Below are 15831 nucleotides of genomic sequence, written 5' to 3'. Positions count from 1 at the left end.
CAGAACTCAGGGATTTTCATATTAACTTTTATAGCTCTACATTCCTTACTGTACTGTATATCAACAATTGTCTCATTTGTGTCTGTTTTTATTTTCCCAAAGGAATGTTTGGAAAAACATCTGAGACGAAGTTGATAATCACTTGAAACAAAACTGAGAAGTCAACAAAGTGTCCTGAGCTATGAAAGAGCAGCCTTCCAGCAATTAAAATGTCCTTTGGGTCCTGAAAAGTGTAAACACTGTGGCTCCGAAGTGCTTTCCAAACATTGTTTATCTGTTTTAGGTGTCCTCAAAAGGAAACCTGTTTGCAAACAATTCTATTCATGGTTCGATTTGGTGCCACTTAGGGCTGCACGAATTGGACAAAAAGTTATATTGCGATTTATTTTGAAAAATATTAATATTGCGATTTGAACTGCGATTATGGTGGTGATGTTTTCCACATGTTCAACAGCAAAAAGGCTGCTGGGGTTTTCACACTTGAGCCCTCTTAAAAAGAACCAAACTGAGACCTTTTTTCAGTTCTTCCACAAACAAATAAATATATAAACAGTGAAACAAAGTCTTCTTCATATCCAAATGTCTCCATCCACCGTGTACCCGTTTTTGTAAATTTTGTGACAGGATCTCTTTTTGAAACACAGTCAACTTGAATATTAGTGATGCTCCAATCAGGATTTTAACATCAGACACCAATCTCCAATTTTCATCTCATCAATCGGTGCTGATCATTTAACTTTTTATCAGCAGCTCTGTCAAAACTGGTTATATGTACGTAAGCTTTCTGATCAATGTCACTGTTAACTAAATTTCCCTGTTGGTAAAACCAGTTGTTGCCTAGTTTTTGCTGTCAAAATTAATTCAGTATACACAAAATATAATTTTTAAATATAAATGTTACTCTTTATTCTAGCCTTAAAAACTAGTAGGCTTATACAAACTATTCTTTAAGCCTCATTCTTTAGGACTATCTTATATACATTAATGTCAAACTGAAGTTGAACTGATAACCCATTGGTGACATTACATTTAAAGAGAAAATTTTGGTTAGTTTGTCACCATTTCATTGAATTATTTTCATTCATTATTTTATTATATTTAATTTAGCAATGCATTATATTATAGTAACTAAATATTTTATATAGATTTATTATATGTATGTTCCTTCCTTTTCATTTTGTTGGATGTTGGTAATATTAGTTCCACTTTCACTTGTTTCCGCGGGGAGTGTAATAAGTGCGACACGCTCCCTCGTGAGGTAAACAAATGACAGGAGAATGAAGAGATGTTTCTGGACTCTACAGGTGTTTCTGTTAATACTGTTTGCTCAGCAATCATTTAATAAAGATGTTTGAATTATACCCCATCTTGTATTCTGCGTTATTATGATGCCTGTGCCTTGTGGAGATTGAGATGCTGCTACCGCAGATAATAATACAAAACGCTTCACGCGCCAGTTTAATGTTAATAAAGCGTTTAGTGCACGTAAGCAAACGGAACCGAACTCTGCACTTCTGTTACTGTAAGCATGAGAGGGAGTTGTGGAGCACAGAACCGCTCTAAAAACACTGTAATAATGCTCTAACTTAATATAGACCGGATAGAGCAGCACAAATAAACTTTGAAGCAGACTATTTATTTATTTAATTAAATCGTAGCCCTTTGCAATTTAATAATCACACAAGGTCATATCGCGGTTTCGATTTTATTTCGATTAATTGTGCAGCCCTAGTGCCACTAGTGGTGTTGATGTTACACATTTCACCGTTAAACCAGGGGACTTTTCTGTGCTCCTAAGTAGTGGTCGACCGATATGGGTTTTTTAATGGCCGATGCCGATATCCAGAGAGCAGTAGTGTTGTCACGGTACCACATTTTCAGATACCAGTTAAATTTCACGGTTCTCGATACCAATTTCGATACCACAGCAAAAATATGCTAATATTATAATGTGCCATTGATCACACCAGTTTAGTTATTTTTAATTAGTTTAATAATTATAGTTTAATAATTATTATTATATTCCAGAACTTTCCAGAATTTCTTTTTTAAGTTAAATTTAATTTCATCATCAAAATAATCTAAGTCTAATCAATTCATTCTTAAAACTTTTAACAAGTCATTGCATTTTAACAGTCATTTTTTATTATTATTAATATTATTACTACAGAAAATATTAAATTTTACTATAAAGTTGTAACATATTTGTTTTAAATTTCTTCAATTTCAGGCATCTAGATTTTATTTTGAATCGTGCTTTTATTATGACGTGTTTTTTGCCGGATGCTTCACTTGTCTGGCTAAACCGTTTGCGACACTGCGCAGTGTGATCATGTCTGAAATTTCCTCTCTTTAAACTGGCCTTTAAGTCTGACGAATGAAATGTAGGACACCGTTTTGGAGTGTTTGTATTTTAGATTACTGGTGTTTGTGTATGTGGTCATTTTGAAATGTTATGTTTTAAATTGTATTACTGTGACGCACTTTGGTTAACTGTTGTTTTGAATGCGATATAAATAAAGCTGAGCTGAGATTAGATTAGAGCGCAGATGCTGTGATTTTAATTATAGAAATATAGATTTTACATGATTCACAATGGATAAGTGCTCTGCTTTGTCATCTCATACAACGTGAATGATTCTTATGTTTGTGGAGTTTCTAGTGGATGAGCGGTTGGATTATTTAACGTACACATGTCTTCCACAGTAAGATTGCAGCCTTTAGCGGTTTAATAAATCATACTAGGACATGTCATGATTTTAATTTGATTAATTGTCAATTTCAGTGTACAAGAAGTAACCGAGCACGCATTCAAAATAAGTCTGTGCATTTTAAAGCTGTCGTGTGTCAGTCATACTGTGCGCTGGTACCGGATAGATTCGGTGCTCGGTATTTCCGGTACTTCAGAAACACTGTTACCATTACGTCTACTGGTAGTACCGGTACTTTTGACAACACTAGAGAGCAGGGTGGCCGATAGGCCGATACAGTCCCGATATATATCACGCAAACAGTAATCTCCTGACAGTTTAATCGGCCTGCATCGCCTGCTTGGATTGTCATGGGCTGTGTCCGAAAACAGGAAAATGCTGCATACCTGGTGTTCCGCTTAAGCAAAACTTGCCCGTCAGAGCGTCTAAAAAGGAAAAACTGCACCGTTATATACTGTATTTAATGCATCCTTTATTAAAGCTCAAATAAAAGGAAGTGGGGTGTATAAATAAGCACAAACTCCAAAACTGGCATTTGTCTGTGCGGTCAGAGTCACATCTACTCCAGAGTATATGAGTCCCGTGAAAAACAGCGCGTGAGAGTTTCAAACTTCTCCCGGCTGATGCATTGTGACGCTCATCACTGGCGCACGCTTGCCGCAGCTAGATTTTGTTTATAGTGATTGCTCGCGACATTGTGAATTATATAATATGAGTGTCACGGTGTGTATCCTATGGTGAAGAAAATCGGCGATACTCAGCGCTATAAAGAGTTAAAGATGGATACAAATCAAGTGAACAAAAAGGTGAGAGGGTGTAATCTTGGCCCATTATACAATGCAAAAAAATACATTTTTGGTTTGTTTACTAATATGAATATCTAAAATCCTTATGTACCTTTACTTTAGCAGCTATACTGCAGAAGAAAAAATTGTTATCGGAGAATTTTGAATATAATATTTAATTAATTGTAATATTTGAATATTTTAAAATATCGAAAAATCCTTAAAACGTGATACATTTACCTGAGAAGCAACATATATAAGAAATGTAGACTTGCTTTTAGAGCAAATACCTTGAATATGAGTATATTGTTTCTTTACTGCCCTGGCAGAAGTATGAACAAGTGAAAAAATACACTTATTAAAATACACTTATTTAAGATACATTCTCTTTGGTTTAAGAGAATGTATCTTAAATAAGTGTATTTTGATAAGTGTTTTTTTTTCTAAATATCTTGTTTTAAGGATTTTTAGCCTCTCAAAAGTTCTGTGGTTGCATCAATCTGTGATGGGGTGCTGAGATGCCCACCGAGGATCAGCTTCAGGGAGATAATGCAGCTAGATGAGTCATTGGGGTGGCAAGCAGATCAGTCTGCTTTATAGTGCCCAGACAACCTTTTAAACCTGCCAACACATGGTCCTGTGGAGATAGTCCGATGGCACTGCCCCATGATTATTTCTGTTCATACAGTCACTGTGTCTTTATCTTGTGTGGTTGAGATTGTTCCATTGAAGTCTTTGTTATGTCAGAGCCACATGTTGATTTAATTTAGTTCTTGGGCTGGAGATGTGAGGGAGAAGATGATTGGACCTCTTCTTGAGAACTTCACCTCACACTTTGAGATTTTGTCTTCAGACTCCGTGAACCCTACAGAAACTCATGACCTTGAGTCTGCTGTTGTACAGGGAGTGATCCAACGTGCTGGTGCATTCATAAAGCTGCGTACACACTGCCAGAGACTTTGTCGCTGCAGGTCGCTAGTGGCTGGCGGTGAAGTCACTAGTGGGCGTTCCCACTACTGGTTGCCTAGTAACGTTTATAAATGACATTCACGGATGTCATTCCATTGCTCTTGACAGCAAATCGCTTTTCTTGGCGCTAAAAGCAAACATTTTGGAGGGAAATATAAATGGAATCAGTACATAAAATGCTTTATATCAAAGATGAATGGGAAACAAGGCGTGCTGTTTACATTAGCGGCTGTTTATCTGCGGCGAAAATGCAAATGCCGGTCTGTCTGGGTCCACAAAATCCCTGCGATCTCAGATACACCTTTCCACGCAGTGTTTTTCTTAAAAATGTACGTGGGAAGAGACATATCATAGAGCACTGGGAAATTTCTAACAGCAAGAATTTAGCCTTTCATCCATCTTTCCGTTACTGCAGAGAGAGAGAGAGAGAGAGGGAGAGAGAGAGGAGAGAGAGAGAGAGAGAGAGAGAGAGAGAGAGAGAGAGAGAGAGAGAGAGCTCTCCCGTCTTCTCTCCTATTGGCTGTCGCTTCCGTTAGTCGCTCTTCATTTCAATAAAGTTGAACTTGTCTGGACACGCCCACATCTAGTTGCCAACGGTCACGACAGCTCGTCACGACAAACGATTAGTCGATGTTATTAACGATGTCAACAACAAAAAACTGTCTACAAAAATTGTCGAATAGTCGTTTGATCTCATTTAACGTAACGTGATCATATGAAACTCTAATGATGAAGCGTGAGAGCAGCACTGCAGTTCACACAGATGCAACTTTATAAACATCTTCAGCTTATGTAGATTGCAAAGTACAAGGGAATAATACAAAAATACCAAATAAGTAAATACAGAAGCACTCTTGTTGTGGAATAAGTGGAGTCGGAGCTCTTTAAAGGAAACACCCTGGCGTTACATCTTAAATGCAGTTTATATTTAATGCGTTATAGTTTTATTAAAGATCAAATAATACAGAAGCAGATCATGTAATTAACTACAAACTCTGAAACTGGCATTTCTCTGTGCGGTCAGCGCCTCTTCTATGAGTTGTGAATGTCCCAATCTGAGGGGGGGAGATTGAAACTGCACCCGGCTGAGACACACTCTGTCACGGGACGCTAGTCCCTCGAGCGCACACGTGATTGCTCATGACTTATTGAATCATAATATATGTGTCACTGAGCATTTCTTACCGTGAAGATAATTGGCAATATGCAGCTTTATTAATAAGAGAGTTTGTTTTTTTGTGAGTTAAAAGATGGATTGAAGTGAACACAAAGGTGAGAGAGGTGAAGTCTTCACCCCCTTATATACGCCAACAAAATACGTTTATGATTTGTTTTGGCTAAAACTCATTTAAAACGATGTACATTTACTTTAGCAGCTATACTGCAGAAGAAATCATTGTTATCTGAGAATGTTGAATATAATATTAAAAATACAAATATTTAAAAATATCTAAAAATCCTTTAATAAAAGATGCATTGACCTGAGAAACAGCATATGAGATATTTAGACTTGCCTGTGCAAATGTATCTTGTTTTAAGGAATTTTAGACCTTAAATCTAAAATGGAAAACAAGACAAAAACACTCGTTAACAATCGCATTTATTGCAGTGAATTTTGTTTATTAAGTTAGCAAAAAAAATCCAAGTAGTTTTTCCCGTTTAATTCAGTGAATGTCATTTAGAGATATGTTTAAAATATGATTTTGTCCTTTTGATTGTTAGTAAGCACGTTTAATACAACCTTTAAAGTTGGGGCACAAGCTGAATAATCGGTTAAGAGCTAATGATTAATCGTTGTAATAATCGTCGAATAGTCGAACAATCATTCTAATAATCGTTAGATTAATCGATTATCAAAACAAACGTTAGTTGTAGCCCTAATTCATATGTGCATTTTTAAGTCAAAAGGGTTTTTCAATGGCTGATGCATGTACTGATATATAGAGATTAGGGTTGCACGTTTCATGGTTTACAGTATTACCAAACACTATTATCAATGAAAACAGAAGGGTTATTTATTTATTTTTGAGCAAACACTTTATTATAATTTAAACTTGAAACCATTTTTTTATTGAAGTAATGTAGAAAAAAGTCTCCATTTTGAAAATAAATCAAATAAATACAAAAAATCAGAAAGCTAATAGAATTGTAATAATAAATTGAATTATAAACATGATAAAAATAGCATGTAACTAATAACATGTTATATAACTAAAGCATTTTAATTTAATTGTTAGCATAGCATGTTAAATTAACTACTAAATGAAAAAAAAAAACCATATGAGCCCATTATTATCCTGTTTGTTTCCTAATTTCAAACATCATTAAAACAGAACATGCATATTACAGAGTCTTTTTGAGTCACTAAAATAGCTGGCTCATAGAGTCATGCGTTTGGGAATCGGATAACAGTTTTTGATTCAATAAAACTAGTTCAAACTGGTTTAAAAGTCAGATTACACTGATGCTTATTATGTCTCGTGCTGTAGATTCAAAAGACTAATTTCTGTGGGAATCGGTCTACTGGTAGTGTTTGTGTCGCCTCGCGCTGTAGACTTAGTAGCGGTTTTGCTGGGGTGCATAAAAGTATTGAGTATCAGTAAAATACTGAGTATTTTAGTCTGGGTTTCTGTCCGAATCGGCGGAATAATGACGTTCAATAACCATTAACGAAACCGAACGTTTTATTATAATGCCATCATTACCAGAGAATTTGTATGTGTGGTTGTGGGTAATTAAAACTTGTACATCCGTTGTAAAGCCAAGAGTGGTCTTCCCTTAATCTCGATAGCTTGAACGCTCCTGAACATTGCTTTAATCTTGCATCGAGATGTACTGCTAACGGTACGTGCCCACTGGCGTGGAAGAGAGCCGCTCAAAACCGCTCACCACCAGAGAGCTGCCGCTTCAGGCCGAGTTTGTCTTTTCTACTATTAGCTTTCGATATATGAGCAATGATGTCATCTTAAATATGTGCGATTATAGTTGGAAAAATGCCAACTTCAATTTCAAATACCCAAAGTATACAAATGGTTTTGATGTATTATGCGTTTGCTTAGTAAGATGCGTGTGCAATCATCATTGGAAGTCTGTATTAAATGCACTCCATCGCTCACCACGTGCCAGTGGACACACATCGTTTGAGACTATTGATGAGCAGCGGGACTATGAGCTAATAAGAGCCGTTCTAGACCAAACAGTAAATGTACCCGCATTTAGTGCTTGGCGGGTGTTAATATTGGACCCTGCACATATAGAGCTGCTACTGAGTGTTGGGTGTGACTCATCCCAATAATCAGAATCAGATTACAATTTCCCGTTATGAAGTGATTCAAGGAATTACTCTTTATAGCCATACAATTATAGCTTCTGTTCTGTTGTTACTTGCATTACAAATACGATTTTAATATGATAAAAATGATTGCACTTCAATTTTGTAGACGTGCATGTGCCATCTGAGCGCGCGCATCAGGCACAGATGTGCAAATGTTTTAAGCGCTCTTCCCTACAGTATGCCCTCTCTCTAATGGCGCTGGGATTTCTGTGAATAATCGAGGTGTGAATCTTCACTTGCCTCACGATTCAATTCGATTACAAGTCAGAGGGAAACGATTCGATTATAAAACAATTCTCGATGCATCACGATGCATCTTGTCCTCCAATTCTTGTATTAATAATGAGCAGCTACCGTTACATATGAATCTGTGGTGATTGATGTCCAGGAATCGCAGGTGATGGCCACTCGGCTGGCTTTACGCATCGACTCCATCACTCTGGATTTTGTGTCATTGTACAGAACAGGTGTCTGTGAAAAAAGTCAGAGGAGGGATTCTGTATCTTGGCTCCAGGGTATGAAGGAGGAAGCGAAAGCAAGTGTTTTCCACAACCGAGTAAGGCTGGAGATCCTTTGCAATAAATGTGGCAATGGACTATGTGATCTTTGCCCTTTCAGAGTTACAAGGCAAATTTGATACCATCGCTTGTTGAATTGTAGGCTGATTAGCTGCGGTTTGCAGGTTTGCTGCTAACTTTATGTAACGGGAGCCAGCTGGTAGATAGCTGTGCAGTGTGTAAACCAATGGTGCCTTGACCCGGATGGGAGTGAGGTTTAGGGGGGTGAGTGTAACTGGAGCCAGCTGGTAGATAGCTGTGCAATGTGTAAACCTCACTCTCCTGACCTCAAGAGGTGCACTAACGACTGACGCTAGAGGCTGTAGCCTTTAGCCTCCTTGTTAGTGCACATGCCTCCCACGCCGGAGATGCCGGTTCGAGTCCCGTTCGGAGCGGGGCGAGCAGGACCTGTTACATTGGTGCCGTGACCCGGATGGGAGTGAGGTTTAGGGGGGTGAGTGTAACTGGAGCCAGCTGGTAGATAGCTGTGCAATGTGTAAACCTCACTCTCCTGACCTCAAGAGGTGCACTAACGACTGACGCTAGAGGCTGTAGCCTTTAGCCTCCTTGTTAGTGCACCCACCTCCCACGCCGGAAATGCCGGTTCGAGTCTAGTTCGGAGCGGGGCGAGCAGGACCGGTTACATTTAGCTCTGGTTGAAAAAGGGAGATTCCTCAAGTATTTAATCTTGGTTCGGCATGCCTTTTTTTTTTAAGCTCATTTTACTACTTAGTAAAACCCGAAATGTGCCCAAGTATCTGCTCTCCCTTCGCTATGTCTCCTATCTATGAACATCAGACGCAAGTGCTTTGCTTCTGGAGTTCATTGGCATTTTATTACTTTAAAATTACTTTTTACTTACTTTATTTAAAAACAGTATGGCATTTACTGTATATGATATTTAATAAAACATGTTTTTATGCATCGATGCATCCTTGGAAATAAGGAGCATTCCAAACTCCTGTTGCCAGTGGGTGAAGCTGGTGATGGCACAGAGCGCTTGGTGAAGATGATGTGCTGTGAATAGCAGCTGCACCTGATAGCGACATCCAGTGCCCAGAATATGAATCTCATATAATTGCTCCATAGCGGGACTTATTCTGTTTAATGTCTAAAATCTCTCGCGGGCCGCATCAGAGCAGTCGGAGGGCCGCAGATGGCCGGTCTGTGGACACCCTTGGAGTAAGACATCATAGGCACGCTCCCAATGCACAGCTGTTCCAAAAGGTAGTTTATCTTAATTATGCTACCTACTAAGATATCTAGTTTTAGGGAGGACGTTGGGGACTAATAGCTTCAGTCACCCTTTATTTTCATTGTATCAAAGAAAAGAAAGACACAATGAAAGTGAATGGTAATTGAGGCTAACATTAGCTGTTAATGACACAAAGAGGAACTAATACTTTTGTTAATCGGCCAAGCAAACTCTGTTATTGGCCGATGCCGATAATCCCAAAATTACCAAATGTTATTGAATTAATCTGTCTGGCCGATGTATATCAGCCTATCACTGTCTCTATTCTGTCTTTGTGAATGTAGACAAAAGGTCGTCTGGAATGCATTGTAGTGCTGAAATTGCTTGCATGTGCTCCACATTCAAGTCTTTTTAAGAGGTGAACTTTTCTGGAGCAACAGCCATAATAGAAAAACAGAAAAAGCAGATCAGATTAAGATCTGACAGTGACAAATGTGTTTTAAGCGCCTGTGTTTTGTAGATGTGATCTAACAAACTGATCAATTCTGAAGATAAAATCCAAACTCAAGTCATACAATTGCTAACTTATTAATTTTCTTTCTTGTAATACTTGATTGCAGTGCATACAGCTTCAGATTTTGTTAAAAAAACACACTATACACTGGCATACAGTGACATTCTTCAGAATTGTGTATAGTCACAACAGATTGATGAACAGATGTGTATTGCAACAGATCGGTGAAGGCCCTTTTCTGTTCCATGGCAATGTTCCTGTGCACAAAGCAAGGTCCATAAAGAAATAATTGACTGAGGCTGGTGTGGAAGAATTTGATTGGCCTGCACAAAGCTCAGACATGAAGCCTTTCTGAACAACACCTTTGGTATGAATTTGAACACCAATAGCAAGCAAGACCCCATCACACAACATCTGTGCCTGACCTCACTGATGCTCTTGTGTCTTGTTGAAAATTGTATTTCAAAGATATGGGCATTAATGCTATTCTGCTAATTAGAAGAAGGCTTTCCACTAGATGTTGGAACATGGCTGTGCGGATTTGCTCCTTTTCAGACATTGCTTCAGTTCACCCCCTCTGCCACAGTCACATTAAATGAATGCAATGCAGAATGCAGTTCATAATGCAATTCATAATGCAATGCAAAGCCTACTTGTTACATTTTTGGTGTAGCCATAAGGGGTACTATTGTCCTGTTTAATTGATGTCACTTTTATCGTAGACACCATATTTGTGACCATCAGCGGGAGGAAACAATGGTGGTGAATGGAAAAACACCCGAGAGACGATATAAAGAAAAACATCAAAAATGGCTTTTGGTCCATGCCCAGTCCCACTAAAGGTTCATACAGGTCTGAAGACAGCACAAATATCGGCAGATTGAACTTTCACTAACATTTATGCACGATTCATCTCCGTACGTGAGTCTAGGCGAGTGCACACATGCACCAGCACATCACCGTAAACATCTCTCATTCAGAAATTACTTATGTTTTTGTTGTTTTCTGGTCTGTGATGATCCGTCTGTATGAATGTAGGAGTTGCTTTTAACTCCTAAAGAAGGTTATTGTCGCATCCCACAGCGCAGCATGTTGAATGTGCATGGAAAATTGGTTACAGACATGGCGGAGCGGTTATACAGTGATGTCACATGAAACGGGTCAATAGCAAGCGATCGTTTAAGCTCCTCTTAATGAGAACTGGAAAGTTTTATAAGCCAGGTTTATCAAAGTATCCACAAGTGATGCACATCCTGCACGTTGAGGGTCTCTCTCCTCAACTTCTGACTTCTCACTCTATGTAGGTCACAGTAGACCTCATCTAAAAGCTCCGATTGATGGGGTTCAGATCACCCAGCCACCCTACTGGGGGGGGGATCCTGCTGGCTTTTCCATGCTTGATCTCACAGTTCAGGCTGGCTGTGATGTCCGCTGTGAGTTCAGCATGGCTCCAGATTCTGACCCCTCACCATGTCTCGTTCCATCTGATTGCAGCTGTCAGGCATACTTTATTTTTTACTGCCAAACAAATAGTTTATCCTTTAGTCACCCTCATATTGTTCCAAACCTATATGGAAATTACTATGGAACAGGTGAATCTGTGAACAATATCATGGCTGCTCTTTGGTGAACTTAATATCAGAAAACTTGCATGCATAATATGATTAAGCACCCTGAGGTATTGTTAATGCATTATTCATATTTTGTAAAGCATTGTAATGGTGATAGATGGCAAAAGTTTTCTTCTACGAGAGCTCATTAGGTCACATGCTCGATCGCGTCACTCCAGACCTTGTTATGCGCATGTTGAATTTCTAAAAAGCTTTGAATTAATGACATATGAGAGGTGGGGTATCTTTCACCATACTAATCACAAAAAGAGATTAATAGTATTTTTTAACACCAACTGAAAGTTTGGGGCTACTATGATAAAGCTAATCATATACTGTAGTAGCTGAATAGAAATTATTTTCAATCCAGCATTACCCTCATGCTGTTAGTATTGCTTGCTATGTAAGCTCTGGGTGAATGCAAATGTTTTTTACTGTTATTTTTTTAATCCTTTTTGTTTTCCATTTTATTCATGCATAATGCTAATTTAATATTTTCTCAAAAGATAAGCATGGTTTGTTTAAGTTATCTTATTTTGAAGCCATCCTTGGGAATTTTTGTGAATGAAGCAAAACATAAGATTCACAAACTTGTCATACGTGTTATTTTTAAGCGTGCATTTTGATTTATTCATTATAGTTTTTTGTGGGTTAGAGAACTCCACAACAAAATGTATCTAAAATGACTTGCCCATCCCTCATATTAATACTAGTCAACAACAGTAAACAGAAATGTGGCATAATTAAAAATGTAGCATTATGGGAATGTTGATTTAAAACCAAGTTGAGTTTTTTTTAAATTTTTTTATTTTTGGACTGTCAAGTTCCAAATGAAGAGAAAATGTATAAAAGAGAAAGTAGTTTGTATTTAAAGTATTTTATTCACTGACTGCATTTAAAAAATATATGCATTATAATATGGTTATTTAATATTTAAGCCAATGTTTTATTTATTTAATATTTTTATCCCCTTTCTCACAATTTGGAATGCCCAATTCCCACTACTTGGTAGGTCCTCGTGGTGGCGCGGTTACTCCTGCCAATCCAGGTGACATGTCTGAGTTGCCTCCGCTTCGGAGACCATCAATCCGTGCATCTTATCACGTGACTCGTTGTGCATGACCCCCGAGTCCATGACTCAAGGCACATGGCGACTCACCGCACGCCCCATTGAGAGCGAGAACCACTAATCACGACTATGAGGAGGTTACCCCCATGTGACTCTACCCTCCCTAGCAACCGGGCCAATTTGGTTGCTTAGGAGACCTGGCTGGAGTCACTCAGCACACCCTGGATTCAAACTCACGATTCCAGGGGTGGTAGTCGGCCTCAGTACTCCCTGAGCTACCCAGGCCCCATTTAAGCCAAAAATTTACAGTAAAATGATATATAAATCGTAATAGTGATATAAAAGTATTCATATTGTGATATAAGATTTTGGTCATATCGCCCACCCCTAACTAGTTTCATGATTCTTCCTTGTCTTTGAATATAGAGAATTATTATTTATTTATAAGTTGTTTTGGATGAAGGTGTCTGTTAAAGGAAAATACAAAGTGTAAATAAATGTCATTCTAGTATAACATTATCTATTGTGCCAATCTTACTGACAAAACTGTATGGGATAAATGCATTGATTAGTTTTAACCAGATTTTGACTGTTTTTGTTCTTAAATTAAACATTTTGTATCTTCATGCCATGGCAAAAATGTCAGTTTGATCAAAATAGTGGGTCCTTCCTCTGACTTCAAAAATACAAACAAAAAAAGACCTTTATAAGCCATTTATAAGCCATTTCTTGTGGATAATTCTGTGAAAGAACATGCGACAGGTTAAGAAACATCACCATTATCAGGACGAGTGGCATGTAAAGCCCAAGGTCACCCGTATAGCATCAATTAGATGTGGAATGCTGGGAATCCAACTGCTTGTTTTCCAGAATAACAAGATAGCGGAGCAGAGCTGCTCTGTGCAAATATTGAAGAATTCTTTCCATGCCGGCCCACCAGTGATCACATGAACTGATGGAAAAATTCTGGGATTTTGCCAAACTGAAAATAAAACATACAAGATGTTATTTAGATTATGTTCATAATTATAAATGCCGCCATGACTATATTGGTATTTCTAAGGCTTATTTGGAGAACTCTTTATAGGTGTGGCTCTACAATGTAAGTGCTTCTGATTTTACCAAAGCAACTGTGTAAGAACCTGCTGTTTCATAAGAAACATCTTGTGTTTCTCCACAGTTTGATTGTGAAGGGATTGCTGGAGGGACGCCATGTTTAAGGCCGTGCTGAAGAAGAGCGGGAAAAACAGCAAGAAGGGCACAGGTATGAACACAACAGAGAAGGTGTGTGTGTGTGTGTGTGTGTGTGTGTGTGTGTGTGTGTGTGTGTGTGTGTGTGTGTGTGTGTGTGTGTGTGTGTGTGTGTGTGTGTGTGTGTGTGTGTGTGTGTTGCAGGGTTCCCACAGTCATTGAAAACATGGGGAATTTTTAAATTGTGCTTTTCAGACCTGGAAAAGTCATATGATTGAAATTCTAAAAAGTCATTTTTTATAGTTAAAGATAATGTGATACTTTCTCATTTTTCCGCGTCCCGTTACATCTCGTGCATGGTTGAGCACTCTAGGCTTTCAAAGACCTTTTGTAAGGACCAAGGGGGAGAGATAACACCCGGAAGCAGTAATGGTGTTCCAAAGAGGTTGTTTAATTAGTAAGAGGTGCAAAATGTACACTTAAAAACGGTACTTAAAGTCATATGAAACCACAAACATATTTTTTGAAATGTAAACAGATATGTAAAGGTTGCACATAACTGATAGCACTTTTTTTTTATTAGGCCATTTTGTTCTTTCGGTTTGAAACAACATCACAAAAATGAGGTAAATGCGTAAAAAGCAGGGAATTGCGTCACATGATTCTGAGCGTTTTTACAGTACACATTACTCATGAGAAGGAATGCTTCCAACCAATCACAACACTGCCTCAGGCATGAGCTGGCATTACAGCGGAGAATTCAATCTCATGGACATAACAGCTGTTCCACAGGTATGTCAGGAACAGACATGAGAGCCGACTAAACACCGTGTTCAGATCGAATCAGATTGAAATCACACACCAGAATGGACCACAGTCCCCTTCATAACTGCACCGAAGCGAGCATGTTTGTTGGTCGGCCGCTGTTGCACTTCTGTATTTGTGGCCATGGTGTATTTGTGGAGGCTGTTCTGTTGAGACTGATCCAATCACGTCTTTTTGCCGTATGTCTGATCATAAACTGGATAACAGAAGACGGTGATGAAAACCGCAAAGTCATGTCAACTCTTATTTTTTATCAAGTTTACAGGATAAGTGGGCCTGGGTAGCTCAGTGGTAAAGATGCTGGCTACCACCCCAGGAGTTCATGAGTTTGAATCCCAGGGTGTGCTGAGTGACACCAGCCAGGTCTCCTTAGCAACCAAATTGGCCCGGTTGGTAGGGAGGGTAGAGTCACATGGGGTAACCTCCTCGTGGTCGCTATAATGTGGTTCGTTCTCGGTGGGGCGTGTGGTGAGTTGAGCGTGGACGCTGCGGTGGATGACATGAATCCTCCACATGCGCTCCACGTGTCTCCGTAGCAACACGCTCTACAAGCCACATGATAAGATGCACAGGTTGACGGTCTCGGATGCGGAGGCAGCTGAGATTCGTCCTCCGCCACCCGGATTGAGGTGAGTCACTACACCAACACAAGGTCGTCAGGACAAGGAGTTGAAATACTGGATAACATTATACTGACAAGGTTAGTAAGTGATTTTATTGATTGTAGAGTGATTGTTAGTGTCATGTTAAAATGTATTATGCTGAGGTCTCTGTTGTGTGTGTTTTTGGAAGTAACTCTTGACACACTTCTGTTTTCCCTCGTCCCGCCTACATATTTACATATTTTCTTACCCATTTTGAGAGTCGCTTCTCAGTCTGAGGTGACAAATTGGGGCTTAACTTGGTGGGTTCCTGATCCTTTAAATACATACAAAAACAAAAAACGGTCTAGAACCATTTTTGGTACTAAGAGCAATACCTACTCCCCTTAAAAATCAGCGGAGGACGGAGTATGCAGTGCCAAAGGATCTCTGTATCTCTCGATTTTGTCTGGTGCCTCTAGTGGCGGCA

The 15831-nt window shown here is 38.8% G+C and overlaps 1 protein-coding gene across 5 annotated transcripts in view; it reads left to right on the top strand.

Moving 5' to 3' along the window:
- Nucleotides 1-15831, top strand: part of LOC127658658 (protein TANC1-like) — a 260584-nt gene that overhangs the window by 15711 nt on the left and 229042 nt on the right. For all 5 annotated transcript variants that reach the window (XR_007972434.1, XM_052148063.1, XM_052148061.1 and 2 more), the window contains exon 2: nt 13925-14008. Coding sequence is in view for 4 of the 5 variants with exons in the window: in XM_052148063.1 (XP_052004023.1) it covers nt 13957-14008 (52 nt within the window). In the remaining variant the exon portion in view is untranslated. The remainder of the gene's footprint in view (nt 1-13924; nt 14009-15831) is intronic.

This window comes from Xyrauchen texanus, chromosome 18 (genome assembly GCF_025860055.1).
Source record: "Xyrauchen texanus isolate HMW12.3.18 chromosome 18, RBS_HiC_50CHRs, whole genome shotgun sequence".
Classification (NCBI taxonomy): domain Eukaryota; kingdom Metazoa; phylum Chordata; class Actinopteri; order Cypriniformes; family Catostomidae; genus Xyrauchen; species Xyrauchen texanus.
Note: the sequence above shows the minus strand (reverse complement) of the source record. Positions and strands in the feature narration are given on the sequence as shown.